This window comes from Hemicordylus capensis, chromosome 1, assembly GCF_027244095.1.
Source record: "Hemicordylus capensis ecotype Gifberg chromosome 1, rHemCap1.1.pri, whole genome shotgun sequence".
NCBI classification, from domain to species: Eukaryota; Metazoa; Chordata; class Lepidosauria; order Squamata; family Cordylidae; genus Hemicordylus; species Hemicordylus capensis.
In genome coordinates, this window is record NC_069657.1 from 202,514,655 (window position 1) to 202,527,307 (window position 12,653).

Genomic DNA, 12,653 nt, shown 5'->3' on the forward strand with positions numbered 1-12,653 from the left:
AGCTTCCTTAAGATAAGAAGGCATCCTCCCTCAGAGAAACATTTATAACATTTATAATAATACGATTACCAGATGAAATAAGGCAAGTTCAGCAAGGGTCAAGGGAACAGGTTGTAGGATGTACAGTCTGAAGAAGTTTTTTCAACATCCTCAGGAATCACAAACTGAACGTGATCCAGTCTAATCCTATAAGAAGAGTTGCTGGACACCTTCACAGTAGACTCTACAGTAACTGTGGAATCCAGTTCAGCCTGAATATGAGTATTTTATTTGCAAAAAAGTCATTACCACTAGTTGTGGAAATAAAGCCTCATCCAGTTAAAAATGCAGTCTCTCCTCCGCCTTCCTGTGACACTTCCCTTTGTTCCGCCACACCAATCTCTTTTCTAAACCTTCCTTCTTTGGTTGCTAAATTATGATCCTTTTCATTAGCTGTATTGTCCAGCTGTTATTTATATCTTCCTGATATTTAGATAGTCTCCTTTCTCTTGTCTTGTCTTTTAAGAAAGTGTTGAAAATCTGTCCATCTGTCCTAGGTTTCTCCCAGCTGCTTTTCTCATTGGCTGGGTTCAGAGATAGTATGGAACAATGAGTCCAATGGACCTGCAGTTCCACCTCCGCGCCCCCCCCCCAGCTCTCCTGTCCGCATTTGGATCTCTCTGTTGGGGAGAGGGGCCTCTCTTCCTTCTTGACAGAAGGACAGCCTGCACAGCCAATTGGGCCAGAGTGAGGGAGGAAATTCCTTCCTAAACTCTGGTCCCGTTGGGTCCAAACTGCAGTGCCAGCATCCAAATGTAGCACTGGCACCACTAAACTGAGTCCAGGTACAGATTGACTGAAGGTACAGAGTGGAGATTGGCAAGCAAAACTGCAGGTCCCTTTTCGGCAACTGGAAGTGAAGGGACCTCTGGTTTCCCAGTATGTCTGCACTTGGCCATTAAGTTATCAAGAAACTTGAATATATGCATTTTGCATATATGGGTATATATAAACATACTGAATCTGTAAGGATTTGGGAAAAATAGCATCAATATAGTCAATGTTGGAGTCAGTAGAGCATCAGTGAAAGCCTCACCATGTTTACTAAATTTAAAAAGTCACGCCCCATATCTTGAGTGGAAAGAAGCTTCTTTAAAACCGTCTGCCACTGGATGTCAGCTGACTGCATCAATGTCTCATTTTTAGTTTCGGTGTCTTCTTGCACAGGCTCAGATATATAGAATTCCTTCAACTTCTGAGTGTCATCACTGACCTAAAGGGTTAGAATTAAAATGAATGCAGTTAATCTCTAAATTTATTTGTTGATGTTTTTGTGATTGGCTGTGGCCTGTATAATCTGAATGACTTCTCTGAAGTCAACATAATTTAAAACTTGAAGCAATATATTCACGAACTTGGTATTTTTTCATTTCTAGTTAAATTAATTAAGAATGAACATGTTAAACATGAGAAGGACTTCTTGCCAAATGTCTCCCGTTTCATACTCCTTTCCCTCTGAGACCTTTTAGAAGACTACGTGGGATTTACTGTTATTGAACTTGAGACACTTCACAGTCTCTTCTAAGATAATTACTTCCATCTGCATCAAAGCAGACTTTGGGTGGGCTATGTGAATGGCAAAGTGGCGACTGATGTGGCAGAACTACTATGGCTAATTATTTTTGTGTGGTGGCTGTTTGTTTGAATTCTCCTGTATTTGATAGATACTTGATGAAACTATATCCCAAAAACACAAAATCTGGGATGTCAGGGCAGAGCAAACTGTGATATTGCCATGCAGCAGGGATATGCCAAAGTATTCATGACTAAAAACAAAATCACCCTTTATCATCAACTCATTTCTTCACTTGATTTCTCCAAATGAAGAAAGCCTAAAAGGATCTGGAATAAAGAAATACAGACAAGAGATAGTTGGTGACATCCCGAATAATGAAGTGCCAGCACTCCATAAAGAGCACTGGTGCTGCAGGTTCATCCTGCCAGTAACCCAGGGGTTGGGAAGGGAATTTTTGCCAATCTCTCCCACCCCTGGAAGTACCCCATGCAGCTTGGAAGAGGGTCCCTGAGGAGTCTGCAGCCCTCAGGGACCCACTTCCAGGTTGTAGAGAGTAATTCCAGGGGCAAGAGAGATCAATCAAAATTGCCCCCGCCCACTGCATGACCGGCAGAGCTCTGCCTTAGTGTAGAACGCAGCAGCAGCACATACAAAGGGCCAGTACTTCAACAGATGTGTTGTTGCTTCATTAGTCAGGATGTCACCCCGTGAGTATATGATTCCCCACAGGGAGGCCCTCCCGCTCCCTTGCCTACTGTGCACACCTCTCATAATATCTCCATTTACTCTTTCAGTCCACTTGGTCAAGTTATGCACACATGCACGTTAAGAGGGAAGGGGTGAAACAGCCCTGCCAAGTCTTGTGGGGATCCCTCCCCTCCCTGCATATGCACTTATGCTGATACAGAGAAGGACTATACACTTTATGTCTTCTGATAAATCTGTAAGTACCTCATATGAAGACTTCAAAAATTCTACGTAATGCTTCAGGATTTCCAGTTTTAAGCTAATATTTCTGTTAAGTGTTGCCAGTTCTTCTTTTAGAAGGTTTGTTTTATTAGAAAAAGCTGCCACTTCTGTGGTTTCAAATTCTTCCATTTCCTTAGCAATTCTCACAGCTAATTCCAGTTCATTTGCCATCTCCTACAATGGTGTAAACAGAGAAATAATGAAATTAACAGATCAATTAAATCAAACCATTACAATATTTAAAATTAAAATGAAATATTATCAGTCTTAATTCTACCACCACTCTATGTAATAAATTTAGGACCAGCTTTGATGGGATAAGCTTCTTGTCACCGTTAGTGTTAAAAAGATTACAGTTCTGTTCACCAGACATAACCCAATGCAAATTGATTCTTTCCTTGAAGATAAATGAAGAGGGGTTTAAAAGAAAATATGCTCCGTTTCTGTCTTTGGTCACCTTTGCACAGTGTTTGAAGAATAGGGATGTGCACGGAACCACGGAACCACGGTCCGGCACTGGGGGGTGTCTATCTTTAAGGGCGGGGAGTTAGTACTTATTAATTATTATTATTTCTTGTTTACACAGACAGACAGGTGTTATTGAATGGTTTGTTTTATCCAGACATCGAGTCCTTCCCAAGGACCTGGGATGGCTGAATTTTATCATCAATACTGTTGGTTATTATAGATATTGTCACAAAATATAGGCTGTTCCCAGTAAAGTTGCTTTTTGTAATTGGCTGATGGTGATTTCTGTGGCCCCTATGGTGTTGAGGTGCTCTTCAAGTGGTTTTGGAATTGCACCTAGGGTGCCAGTTACCACTGGGATTATTTTGGTCTTTTTCTGCCACAGCCTTTCAATTTATTATTACTATTTTTATTTTTATTTTTATTTTTACATTTATATACCGCTCTTCCTCCAAGGAGCCCAGAGCAGTGTACTACATACTTGAGTTTCTCCTCATAACAACCCTGTGAAGTAGGTTAGGCTGAGACTGCCCCAGAGTCACCCAGCTAGTTTCATGGCTGAATGGGGATTTGAACTCGGGAACTCAGGTCTCCCCGGTCCTAGTCCAGCACTCTAACCAGTACACCACACATGCGACTGTAACTTCTGCTTTTTCTGGGCAACAACGGGGGCAGGGATGGCAGGGAGGAACGCTGCCACCCCAAAAGCTTTGCTCCAAAGTGGAGCACTGGAGGGGGGAAAGCGTCGGGAGGGGCAAGTACTACCCCCCACCCTTAAAGCTAGACACCCCCCCACCCCCACCAGACTGCCGGACCGGCCCAAGTCCGAACCGGTTCAGAGGCCTCCAACATGGCCTCCAGACCGGTTCTGTGCAAATCCCTATTAAAGAATATAAGATTTTTTACAGCATCAGACAAACTTGGTGCCTTCCAAAGAAACTTTATTTAAGTAAGGGTTGGCATCCTCTTTCTCTCCTCAGGCCATTCTCTTCTCAGGCTAGGAGAAGTGGATGTTGCTCTTTACTGTCCACTTCCTGGTTCCACCCAGGAAACACAACATTACCAGTCTGCCTCTAGTGGCTCTTTTTCATATTGCTTTATATTGCACTTTCCCATCACAGAAATGGCATTGTAGAGCTCAAAAATTTGCTAGAATAAACAAGTAAAATTATGATGGGGAAGGAGCACCTTCCATATGAAAAATTGCTAACAACTTTGAGACTTTCCTCTTTAATTTTAAAAGAAATATAGATAAGGAAAGGGGTATAGATTCAGTAAATTATGAATCATGTAGAGAGTAATTAGAGAGAAATTATTGTCTCTGCCTCAAAACACTGAAGTATGTTTTTATCTTCCAATTTAATTGATCAGCAGATTCAGGACCAACAAAAATAAATATGTCTCCATGCAATGCACAATTATTTTATGGTGTGTTCGTGGTGATAACCACTCAGTTATGACCACAATCACAGCTTTGATAAACCCTTAATAATTTGTCCAAGCACTTGTTTAATGAAATCTAAAGATCAGGCATGGAGGATCATCCCATGAAAAGGGGATGTCTGGTCCAGTTTGGTTTAGTTGTGAACGGTACCTAAACCTGACCAGGCCAGTTCGGTGCGGCACCACCCGAACCCACCCGAACCCACGATTCAGTCGGGGGGGGGTGTTTCGTGAATTTTTTTTAAAAAAATTAAAAGTTACCTGTAGCCCTTCTGGGGGTTTCCTAAAGGCCATGGGGGGGGCATCTGAAAAGGTCCCCCCTCCCCCCACCGGCCTCTTAATTCACCGCTGCAGCCTGTCCCGGGCTGATTTTCGGGCCCGTTCGGGGTTGCAAAGATTGGCACAGCGGCTATTTTGGAGCCTGCTGCGCAAGCTCAAATGGCCTTGGCAAGGCTTGGGAAGGCCTAGGGCCTTGCAGGGACCATTTGAGCATGCACAGCGGTCATTAATTTTTTTATTTTTTTAAAAAATGGCCACCAAAAACAAAATGGCTGCTGCACAAGCTCAAATGGCCTCTGTGAGGTGCTTGGCCATGCCAGGCCTCACAGAGGCCATTTGAGCATGCGCAGCAGCCATTTTGTTTTAAGTGGCCATTTAAAAAAAATTATTAAAAGAATGACCGCCGCATATGCTCAAATGGTCCCTGCAAGGCCCTAGGCCTTCCCAGGCCTCACAGAGGCCCTTTTATCATGCGTGCCGGCCTCCAAAATGGCTACCATGCCAATCTTTGCAGGCCTGAACAAGCCCGAAAATCAACCCAGGACAGGCCGCGGGGGGGGCCTTTTCAGATGCCCCCCCGCAGCCTTAGGAAGCCCCCCAAAGGGGCTACAGGTGAATTTTTTTAAATCGCAAACTGGGGAGGAGGGGTCCGGTTCAGTATGGCTGGACCGGGGGGGGTTCAGTTCTAACCCAAACCCCCAAACCTCGAACCCCCAAACCAGTTCTCACATCCTACTATCTATCTATCTATCTATCAGATTTAACTCAAACGTCTATCTCTGGGTGGCTTACCACAACATAAAACATATTAAAAATGAAAACCTTAAAACAATTTAAAACCAGTTAAAATGCTTGGATGAAAAAATAAAAATAATTTCAAAAGTTGTCAGAGACTGGGAGGCTCTTATTTCAGCAGGGAGCACACTCCAGAGTCTTGGGGCAGCAATGGAATAGGCCCATCCTTGAATAGCCACCAGACGAGCTGGTGGCAACTGCAGACAAACCTCTCCGGATTATCTCAGTGGGCAGTAGTGAAGAAGATGTTCTCTTAAATACCCTGGGCCTAAGCTGTTTAAGGCTTTATAGGTTATAACCGGCATCTTGTATTTTGCCCAGAAACATATTGGCAGCCAGTGTAGCTCTTTTAGTATAGGAGTAATAGGGTCTCTCCAAGATGACCCAGAGACCAACCTGGCTCCTGCATTCTGTACCAATGACAGTTTCACGACTATGTACAAAGGCAGCCCCACACAGAGCACATTGCAGTAGTCAGTGTTACCAGTATATGTACCACTGTTTTGAGGTCATTTATCTCAAAAAATGGATGCAGCTGGCATATCAGCCGAAGCACCTCGAGTCACCACCTCAACTTGGGACACCAGGGAAAGGTTTGGATCCAGAAGCACTCCCAGACTGCATACCTGTTCCTTATGGGGAAGTGTGACCCCATCCAGAATCGGCAGTTCAAAACTGTCTCCTGAGTTCTGACCCCACACAATAAGTATACTATGGTTGATAGTATTGAAAACTGCCAAGAGTTCCAAAAGGACCAACAGAGTCACACTCCCTCTGTCAATTCCTAATTGGAGATACTACTTTAGGCCAACCAAGGCAGTCTCCACCTCATGGCCCACGTGAAAACTAGTTTGAAATGAGTCTCAATAATCTGTTTCCTCCAAGACAGTTTCCTCCAAGCCACCACCCTCTCAATTACCTTGCCCAGCCATGGAAGGTTTGAGACAGGCCTATAGTTTCTTAACTCTAAGGGATCCAAGGCAGGCTTCTTCAGAAGAGGTCTAATGATTGCCTCCTTGCCAGGCCTCACAGAGCCTCCCCCTGCCCTCCCCCAGATAAGCATTTATCATATCTACCAGGCCTTCTACAATAGTTTATTCTACTGTCCCCTGCCAGACAGTGTAAGCCATATGAGACAAGGGTCAAGAGAACAAGTGGTAGGCCGCACTGCTCCAAGCAGCTTGTCCACATCCTCAGGAGTCACAAACTGAAACTCATCCAGTCTAACCACTTAAAAGGAGTTGCTGGATACTCATTTTAAAAAATCACATCTGGTAATTGGTAAAGCCAACACTAAATCTTTCCAAGGCTACTTGGAATCCTATTGGATCCAATAACCTTCTTGGGCAGACCGTCCTACTAGGTCCCTCACCACTGCAGATATGGGACGTGGTTGTAAATCCAACCTTAACCAGATGGTGGTCTGTCCATAACAATGGGGAAATCACAGGAGTCCCTACCCATGGAACACCATCCTGATCAGAGTAAAAGATCAGATCAAGTGTGTGACCAGCAACATGTGTCGGTCCTGAGAATACTTGGGATAGGCCCATAGTCATCATGGCCACTATATATTCCTGAGTCGCCCCAGACAGATTGGTCCCGAAGTGAACATTGAAGTCCCCCACCACCACAAGCCTGGGGTAGTCCAATACCAAGCCCGAAACCAAGTTCATCAGCTCAGTTAGGGACTCTGCTGGGCAGTGGGGTGATCGGTACACCAACAGAAGTTCTAGTCTACCACTGGTCCCCAAACATAAGTACATACATTCAATATCATCAGACACTTCGATAGGGATCCTGGTAAGGGAGACCACAGCCACTCTTATAGTTCTTATAGACCACAGCCATTCCACATCCCCACCCACGTCCCCTCACCTGCTCCTCAAAAGAGTACCATGGAGGGAGAAGCTGCGACCAGACTGGGCCACCAGCCCCCCCTCCCAAGTCAATACATATCAGGTTGGCTCCATCCATAATCGGATCATGGATTATTTCTGATTTATTCTAGACAGACCTGGCATTACAAAGGAGCAAGGAAAAGCTGTGAGGATGGTTGGCACTGCTCCCCAAGGTCAAAGAGCTGGCAGGGCAGCCAGAAGGGGAAACGACTATTGGATTTCTGATTTCCCTTCCCCTGTAATGGCCTGCTGACTTGCCAAGGTTGCTTCTTCTATTCCCCATCTCCACTGGAATAGCCACCCCATAATCAGTCAATATGCCCCCTATCTCCCCATCTCCAGACAAACCTAGACACATTATACACTAATTTCACCCAAGACTTAAAACAACAGAAGCTAAAATATAAAATACCCACCCACCACTACCACACAACCAGAACACACATACATAAATCCCTAGGCCAGGGGGACTGCCCTTGCCTTCATTGTTCCCAGAAGTGGATCCCCCAAAGGGGGTGACCCAGAGTTGGCTAGTATGGGCAGGTGGTACACAGGAATTACTGACTCACCCCAGGCCTTGGTCCTGAGCAAACTCCCCACAAAGCAACAGCAGCCACATATGAGTCTTCCAGACTGAATAAAGAGTTCTCATGCCTGCACCAATCAATGTGCAGTGCTGGTATAGAAAATTACTAATTTAAATTATTTATACCCCTCCCCTTCAGTACACTACTGCTCAGGGCAGCTCATCATCGTTCTTTATTGCGGTCACAGACCAATACTTAGTAAAACATACATACTTGCAAGAAACTCAGCATAATAAATCACACAGATTATAACGCAATATTAACAGGTTAGAATTAAGGCAGATGTGGTGAAGTCCAGATAGATCTTGCTGATAGCCAAAGGGAGCAGAGCGCCCTCCATTACAATCATAAATCATACAATCATTACAATCATAAAACAAAAATCATGGACAAGAGAAAGCAAAACATTATTGGAAACCTAAGCGGATGTTACAAATGATATAACAGTACCTAGCCATTTTGCTGATTAGGTCGTCATCAAGACTGGACAGTAAATACTTCAAATAAAAGTCATCCAAATGCACAGGAAAATGTTGCAGCAAAGGGGACACTAATCTTGAGTGGGCGTCCCTATAGAAATTACAGTATAAAATGGCATGTGCACTTGTCTCCACTTGACCAGACCCACAGGGACAAAGTCGAGCAGAGAAAGGGGTACCTTTAAATCTTCCCTCCATAACAGCAGATGGAAGCGCATTTAGACGGGCGAGCATCAAAGCACGTTTGAATTTAGGAATGGTAATTAGGCTCAAATAGCTAGCTGGTTTGATGTTAAGCATTTGATCCCCCCAAAAGACATTCTTAGGCAAGGAAGCAACTTCTTCCTGCAGTTCCATATCCATGATATGTTGATTGATCTGAGTCCTGGCTCGATCATATCCCATTTTGATAATCTCATCCGGAGAGAAACCATAATGAGCCAATTTGTCAATAATTTGGGTCTTCCACTTGAATCTGAAACAATCAGTCTTAATAAGGGGGGCCAATCCTACACAAGAGAAGACAAATTTTAACCAGAATAATATGATATTCCTCCAATAACAAGTTTCAATCTAATCATACCCACCTCTTGTCTTAACGCAACATTAGGCACGCATCGGGGGACTAACAATATAGATCTCAGAAATTTGGACTGCAGGGCTTCTAAAGCCGTAAAGTTGCTAACAGGTCCTATTTGGGCTCCGTTCAACACTTGAGGGTGGACTTTAGATACAAAAAGTTTAACTGCAGTGGGGATATAAGAAACCCCCCTCGAGAAATGAAAAGATGTAATTAGATTAGTGGTTAGCTGTCCTGTCAACAAAGTAGATTTGAGGTGGGCATTGCGTGACCCTGATGAATGAAAAACCACTCCTAGATATTTATAGGAGTTGACCTGTGGAATCCTATGACCATAGATGGACCAACAATATTGCCTAGGTCGTTTTGCAAAGACTAGGACTTTAGTTTTTTTCATAATTTATCTCAATGAACTCTTGGAAACAAAATTTTGAAAGAAGGCCCAAGGCACGTCTCAAACCAATTGGGGTTTGGGACATAATTGCCATATCATCCGCATATAAAAGGATAGATACATGCTTATTTGCTATTTTGGGAGGATGCGTAGAAGGTGTAGATACGAAAGGGATCACCGAGTTAATGTACAGATTAAATAATAAGGGAGCCAGGATGCAACCCTTCCTCACGCCCCTGTATGTAGGTATCGCAGTAGAAAGGGACCCCAGTGCATTGCAGCGAACTTTCAGAAAGGCGCCTTCATACAAGGAAGAAATCAATAATAGCAACCTTCTGTCTATCGAAAGATCCCACAGTTTACGCCAGAGCCTTTCACGGGATATAAGATCGAATGCGGATTTAAGATCAATTAAGGCGACATAAAGTCCGGAAGCTGGCTTACTAGAATATTTTTCAGATAAGAATTGTAGAGAGAAGGCATGCTCCAGGGTAGACCGGCCCGCCCGAAAGCCAGCCTGCTCCGGGGCCAGAACATCATTTGTCTCAATCCAATCCACCAATTTATAAAATAGATGTTTAGCATAGATCTTACTAATCACGTTTAGAAGGCTGATTGGGCGATAATTTTTAGGGTCATCCCTGTTGCCCTTTTTATAAATGGGTATAATAATGGCTACACCCCAATCACGGGGGATATTAGCCGTAGAGTCAATGTAAGAAAAGAGAGAAGCAAGCAGGGGTACCCACCAATCAAGATTAGACCGCAGTGCATCAATAGTAATAAAGTCGCTTCCCAAGGCCTTGCCTCTAGGAAAAGATTTAATAAGCCTTTCGACTTCGGGGCACGATATAGGGTCCCAACTGGGAATCACAGTATTATTTAATTCGTTGATGATATCAACATCCATCCCACTAACCCTTTTATAGAGGGAATGAAAATGCTCTTCCCAGGCAGCAGCTGAGATACAATAAGAGGGGAAGGACAAAGCTTTGCCCATTACGGGTGAGATCAGCCTCCAGAAGATAACTTGCTTCTTTGATCTAGCTGCCTCAATTAATTTGGCCCAGTTTTCTCTGGCAGCTTTAAATTTCTTATCTCTAATTAGCCGTTTGTATTGTGATTTTTTTTTCCTGAGATCTCCTGCTTAGAGATTAACGAGGGATCAGCAACGTGGCTTTTAAAGGCCCTTACCAAATCCCTTTTTGCATTCAGGCAGTCAAGATCGAACCACGGCTTGGATGGAGCCTTGAGGTGATTACTAGAATGAGAACGAGATTTAATCAGCACAGGAAGTAAAAGAGCCAAAATACCATGATAGTTGGAGAGAGTAGAATCCCTCTCCTGAATGGTACGTGGGGCTAATATCGCCTCTCGCAAACCACTAGCTTTGTCTGAATTCAGTATTGCAAAGAAACGAAAGGTGCATTCTTCTGTCCATTTAGCTCTGAGGGGCCCATGTTCCAATTCTAAATGGGACAGCTGTCCTTCCACCAAATGGATTGAGCCAGTCGACCATAAGCGTAGCTCAAGAGGAGAATGGTCCCTTTCTGGGCAAGGGACCAACCGAAAAGAGCTGACATGTGAAGCCAAATTACGTGAGATAGCCATATAATCAATCAAAGAAGGATTGGAACCAGACCAATGGGAGAATTCAGCAGGCAAATCTGTTATAACGGAGCCATTAAGGAGATGGAGATCCTCCTTATGGCATAGGGACAGGAGATGGAAACCACGGGTATTAGACCTGGAGTCCTTAGAGTACCTTGTAAGCAAGGGCGATGGAATAGGGATATCGACAGTATGGTAATGAAATTTATTACGGAGAGTGTCATTATCAGCACCCAAACAAGCGTTAAAGTCACCAGCCATTATCATAGAAGTCCCCCAAAAAGCTGCTCAGACAGAGGCTATAAAGGCCTCTAATTTATGCCATATCTCGTCTATATTTGTACAGGAACCAACAGGAAGTACATAAACAGAAATCGCTATTATATTAAACGTTTTCAGGTTAATAAGTACGGCAAGGGCTAGTGAATCCAATTGCCCAATTAGGGACACTTTACCCCTGAGCATGGTGGAAGTAAGAATAGCCAACCCCCCTTTGGCCTACCCTTTCCTGTACCTGGTACTGCATCTAAAGAGTGTACCAAAAAACCAGACAAAGAGATGTTACCGATAATCCATGTTTCCTGTAGCAAAAGAATATCAAAACTGCTAATAAAGGAGCGGAAATCTAAATCACAGATCTTGTGTTTCCAACTGGCCATATTCCAGGAAAGCACCCTGAGTTGCACTGTGAACCCCACAAGTCAATTTTGTCGAGAGTGAGGGCACTCTTTGTCCAGAGCATTAGCACTCTCCAGCACAGGAGGGGATCTTCGTAAAGATTCGCAGTTAGTAGCCGATGGCAAGTCCAGCACAACAAGGGGTCTTGATAAAGATTCCCATGTAGTGCAAACTGGCAGATCACAGAGAGGATTGGAATCCCCTTGAGAGACCAGAACATCCGAACTCTCCATAGGATTGTTAGTGGAGGACATATGGGTAGGGTCCAAGGTGGACAGTAAAGCATCAAAGTGCAGATCACTGAGCATGCCTGCCCACCTGTTTTTCTCCATCAGACCATTTTCTTGAATGGCTATATCAACCAGCTTCAGTACCTCCGAGCTAAATTTAGAGACATGAGAAGAATGTGAGATACAAGGTGAATACAGCTCTTTAGAATGAATAGAGGGATCATTAATTGTCCGAGTTGAAACAGGAATTGAAACCAAGGCATTTTTCTCTGTGTTGTTTCCCAGCGAAGCCAAATTATCCACTGTCTCAGTCAATGGTAAAGAACTCTCATGTAATTCAGAGGAGATCATATCAATGAGATCGGGAGAGTCATTAGATCTAAAAGAATTAGTTGCAGCTGTAGCTGGACACGTGAGCAGCTCTTGCCTTCCTTGTTTAAGTTCAGCCAGCTGTGAAGACTCAAAGGGAGTGGAATGTCCTTGAGAGTCAGTAATGATAAGGGAATCATTTGCAGGATTCAGGCTATTAGCTGCACCGAGACATGAACATAATCTTGCATGACATAAATTGGTCTTTTTTGCTCTGTCTTTGGTCTTCTGTGCATAGAGAGGCATTGGCTGGAGATCAACGAAACATCTTTGAGTTCTAATGCCATATCTAGCCAATAGGCGGTTTGAGCGAAG

At 43.8% G+C, this 12,653-nt stretch overlaps 1 protein-coding gene and 1 long non-coding RNA gene across 13 annotated transcripts in view; one reads left to right on the forward strand and one right to left on the reverse strand.

Annotated features, from left to right (window-relative positions):
* Nucleotides 1-12,653, reverse strand: part of CCDC141 (coiled-coil domain containing 141) — a 219,678-nt gene that overhangs the window by 72,633 nt on the left and 134,392 nt on the right. For all 11 annotated transcript variants that reach the window (XM_053269076.1, XM_053269067.1, XM_053269057.1 and 8 more), the window contains 2 exons: nt 2,507-2,698; nt 1,076-1,252 (listed from right to left, as the gene is read on the reverse strand). In XM_053269076.1, the coding sequence (XP_053125051.1) occupies nt 1,076-1,252; nt 2,507-2,698 (369 nt within the window). The remainder of the gene's footprint in view (nt 1-1,075; nt 1,253-2,506; nt 2,699-12,653) is intronic.
* Nucleotides 1-12,653, forward strand: part of LOC128333587 (uncharacterized) — a 110,084-nt gene that overhangs the window by 25,906 nt on the left and 71,525 nt on the right. The gene's annotated exons all lie outside the window — the stretch shown is intronic.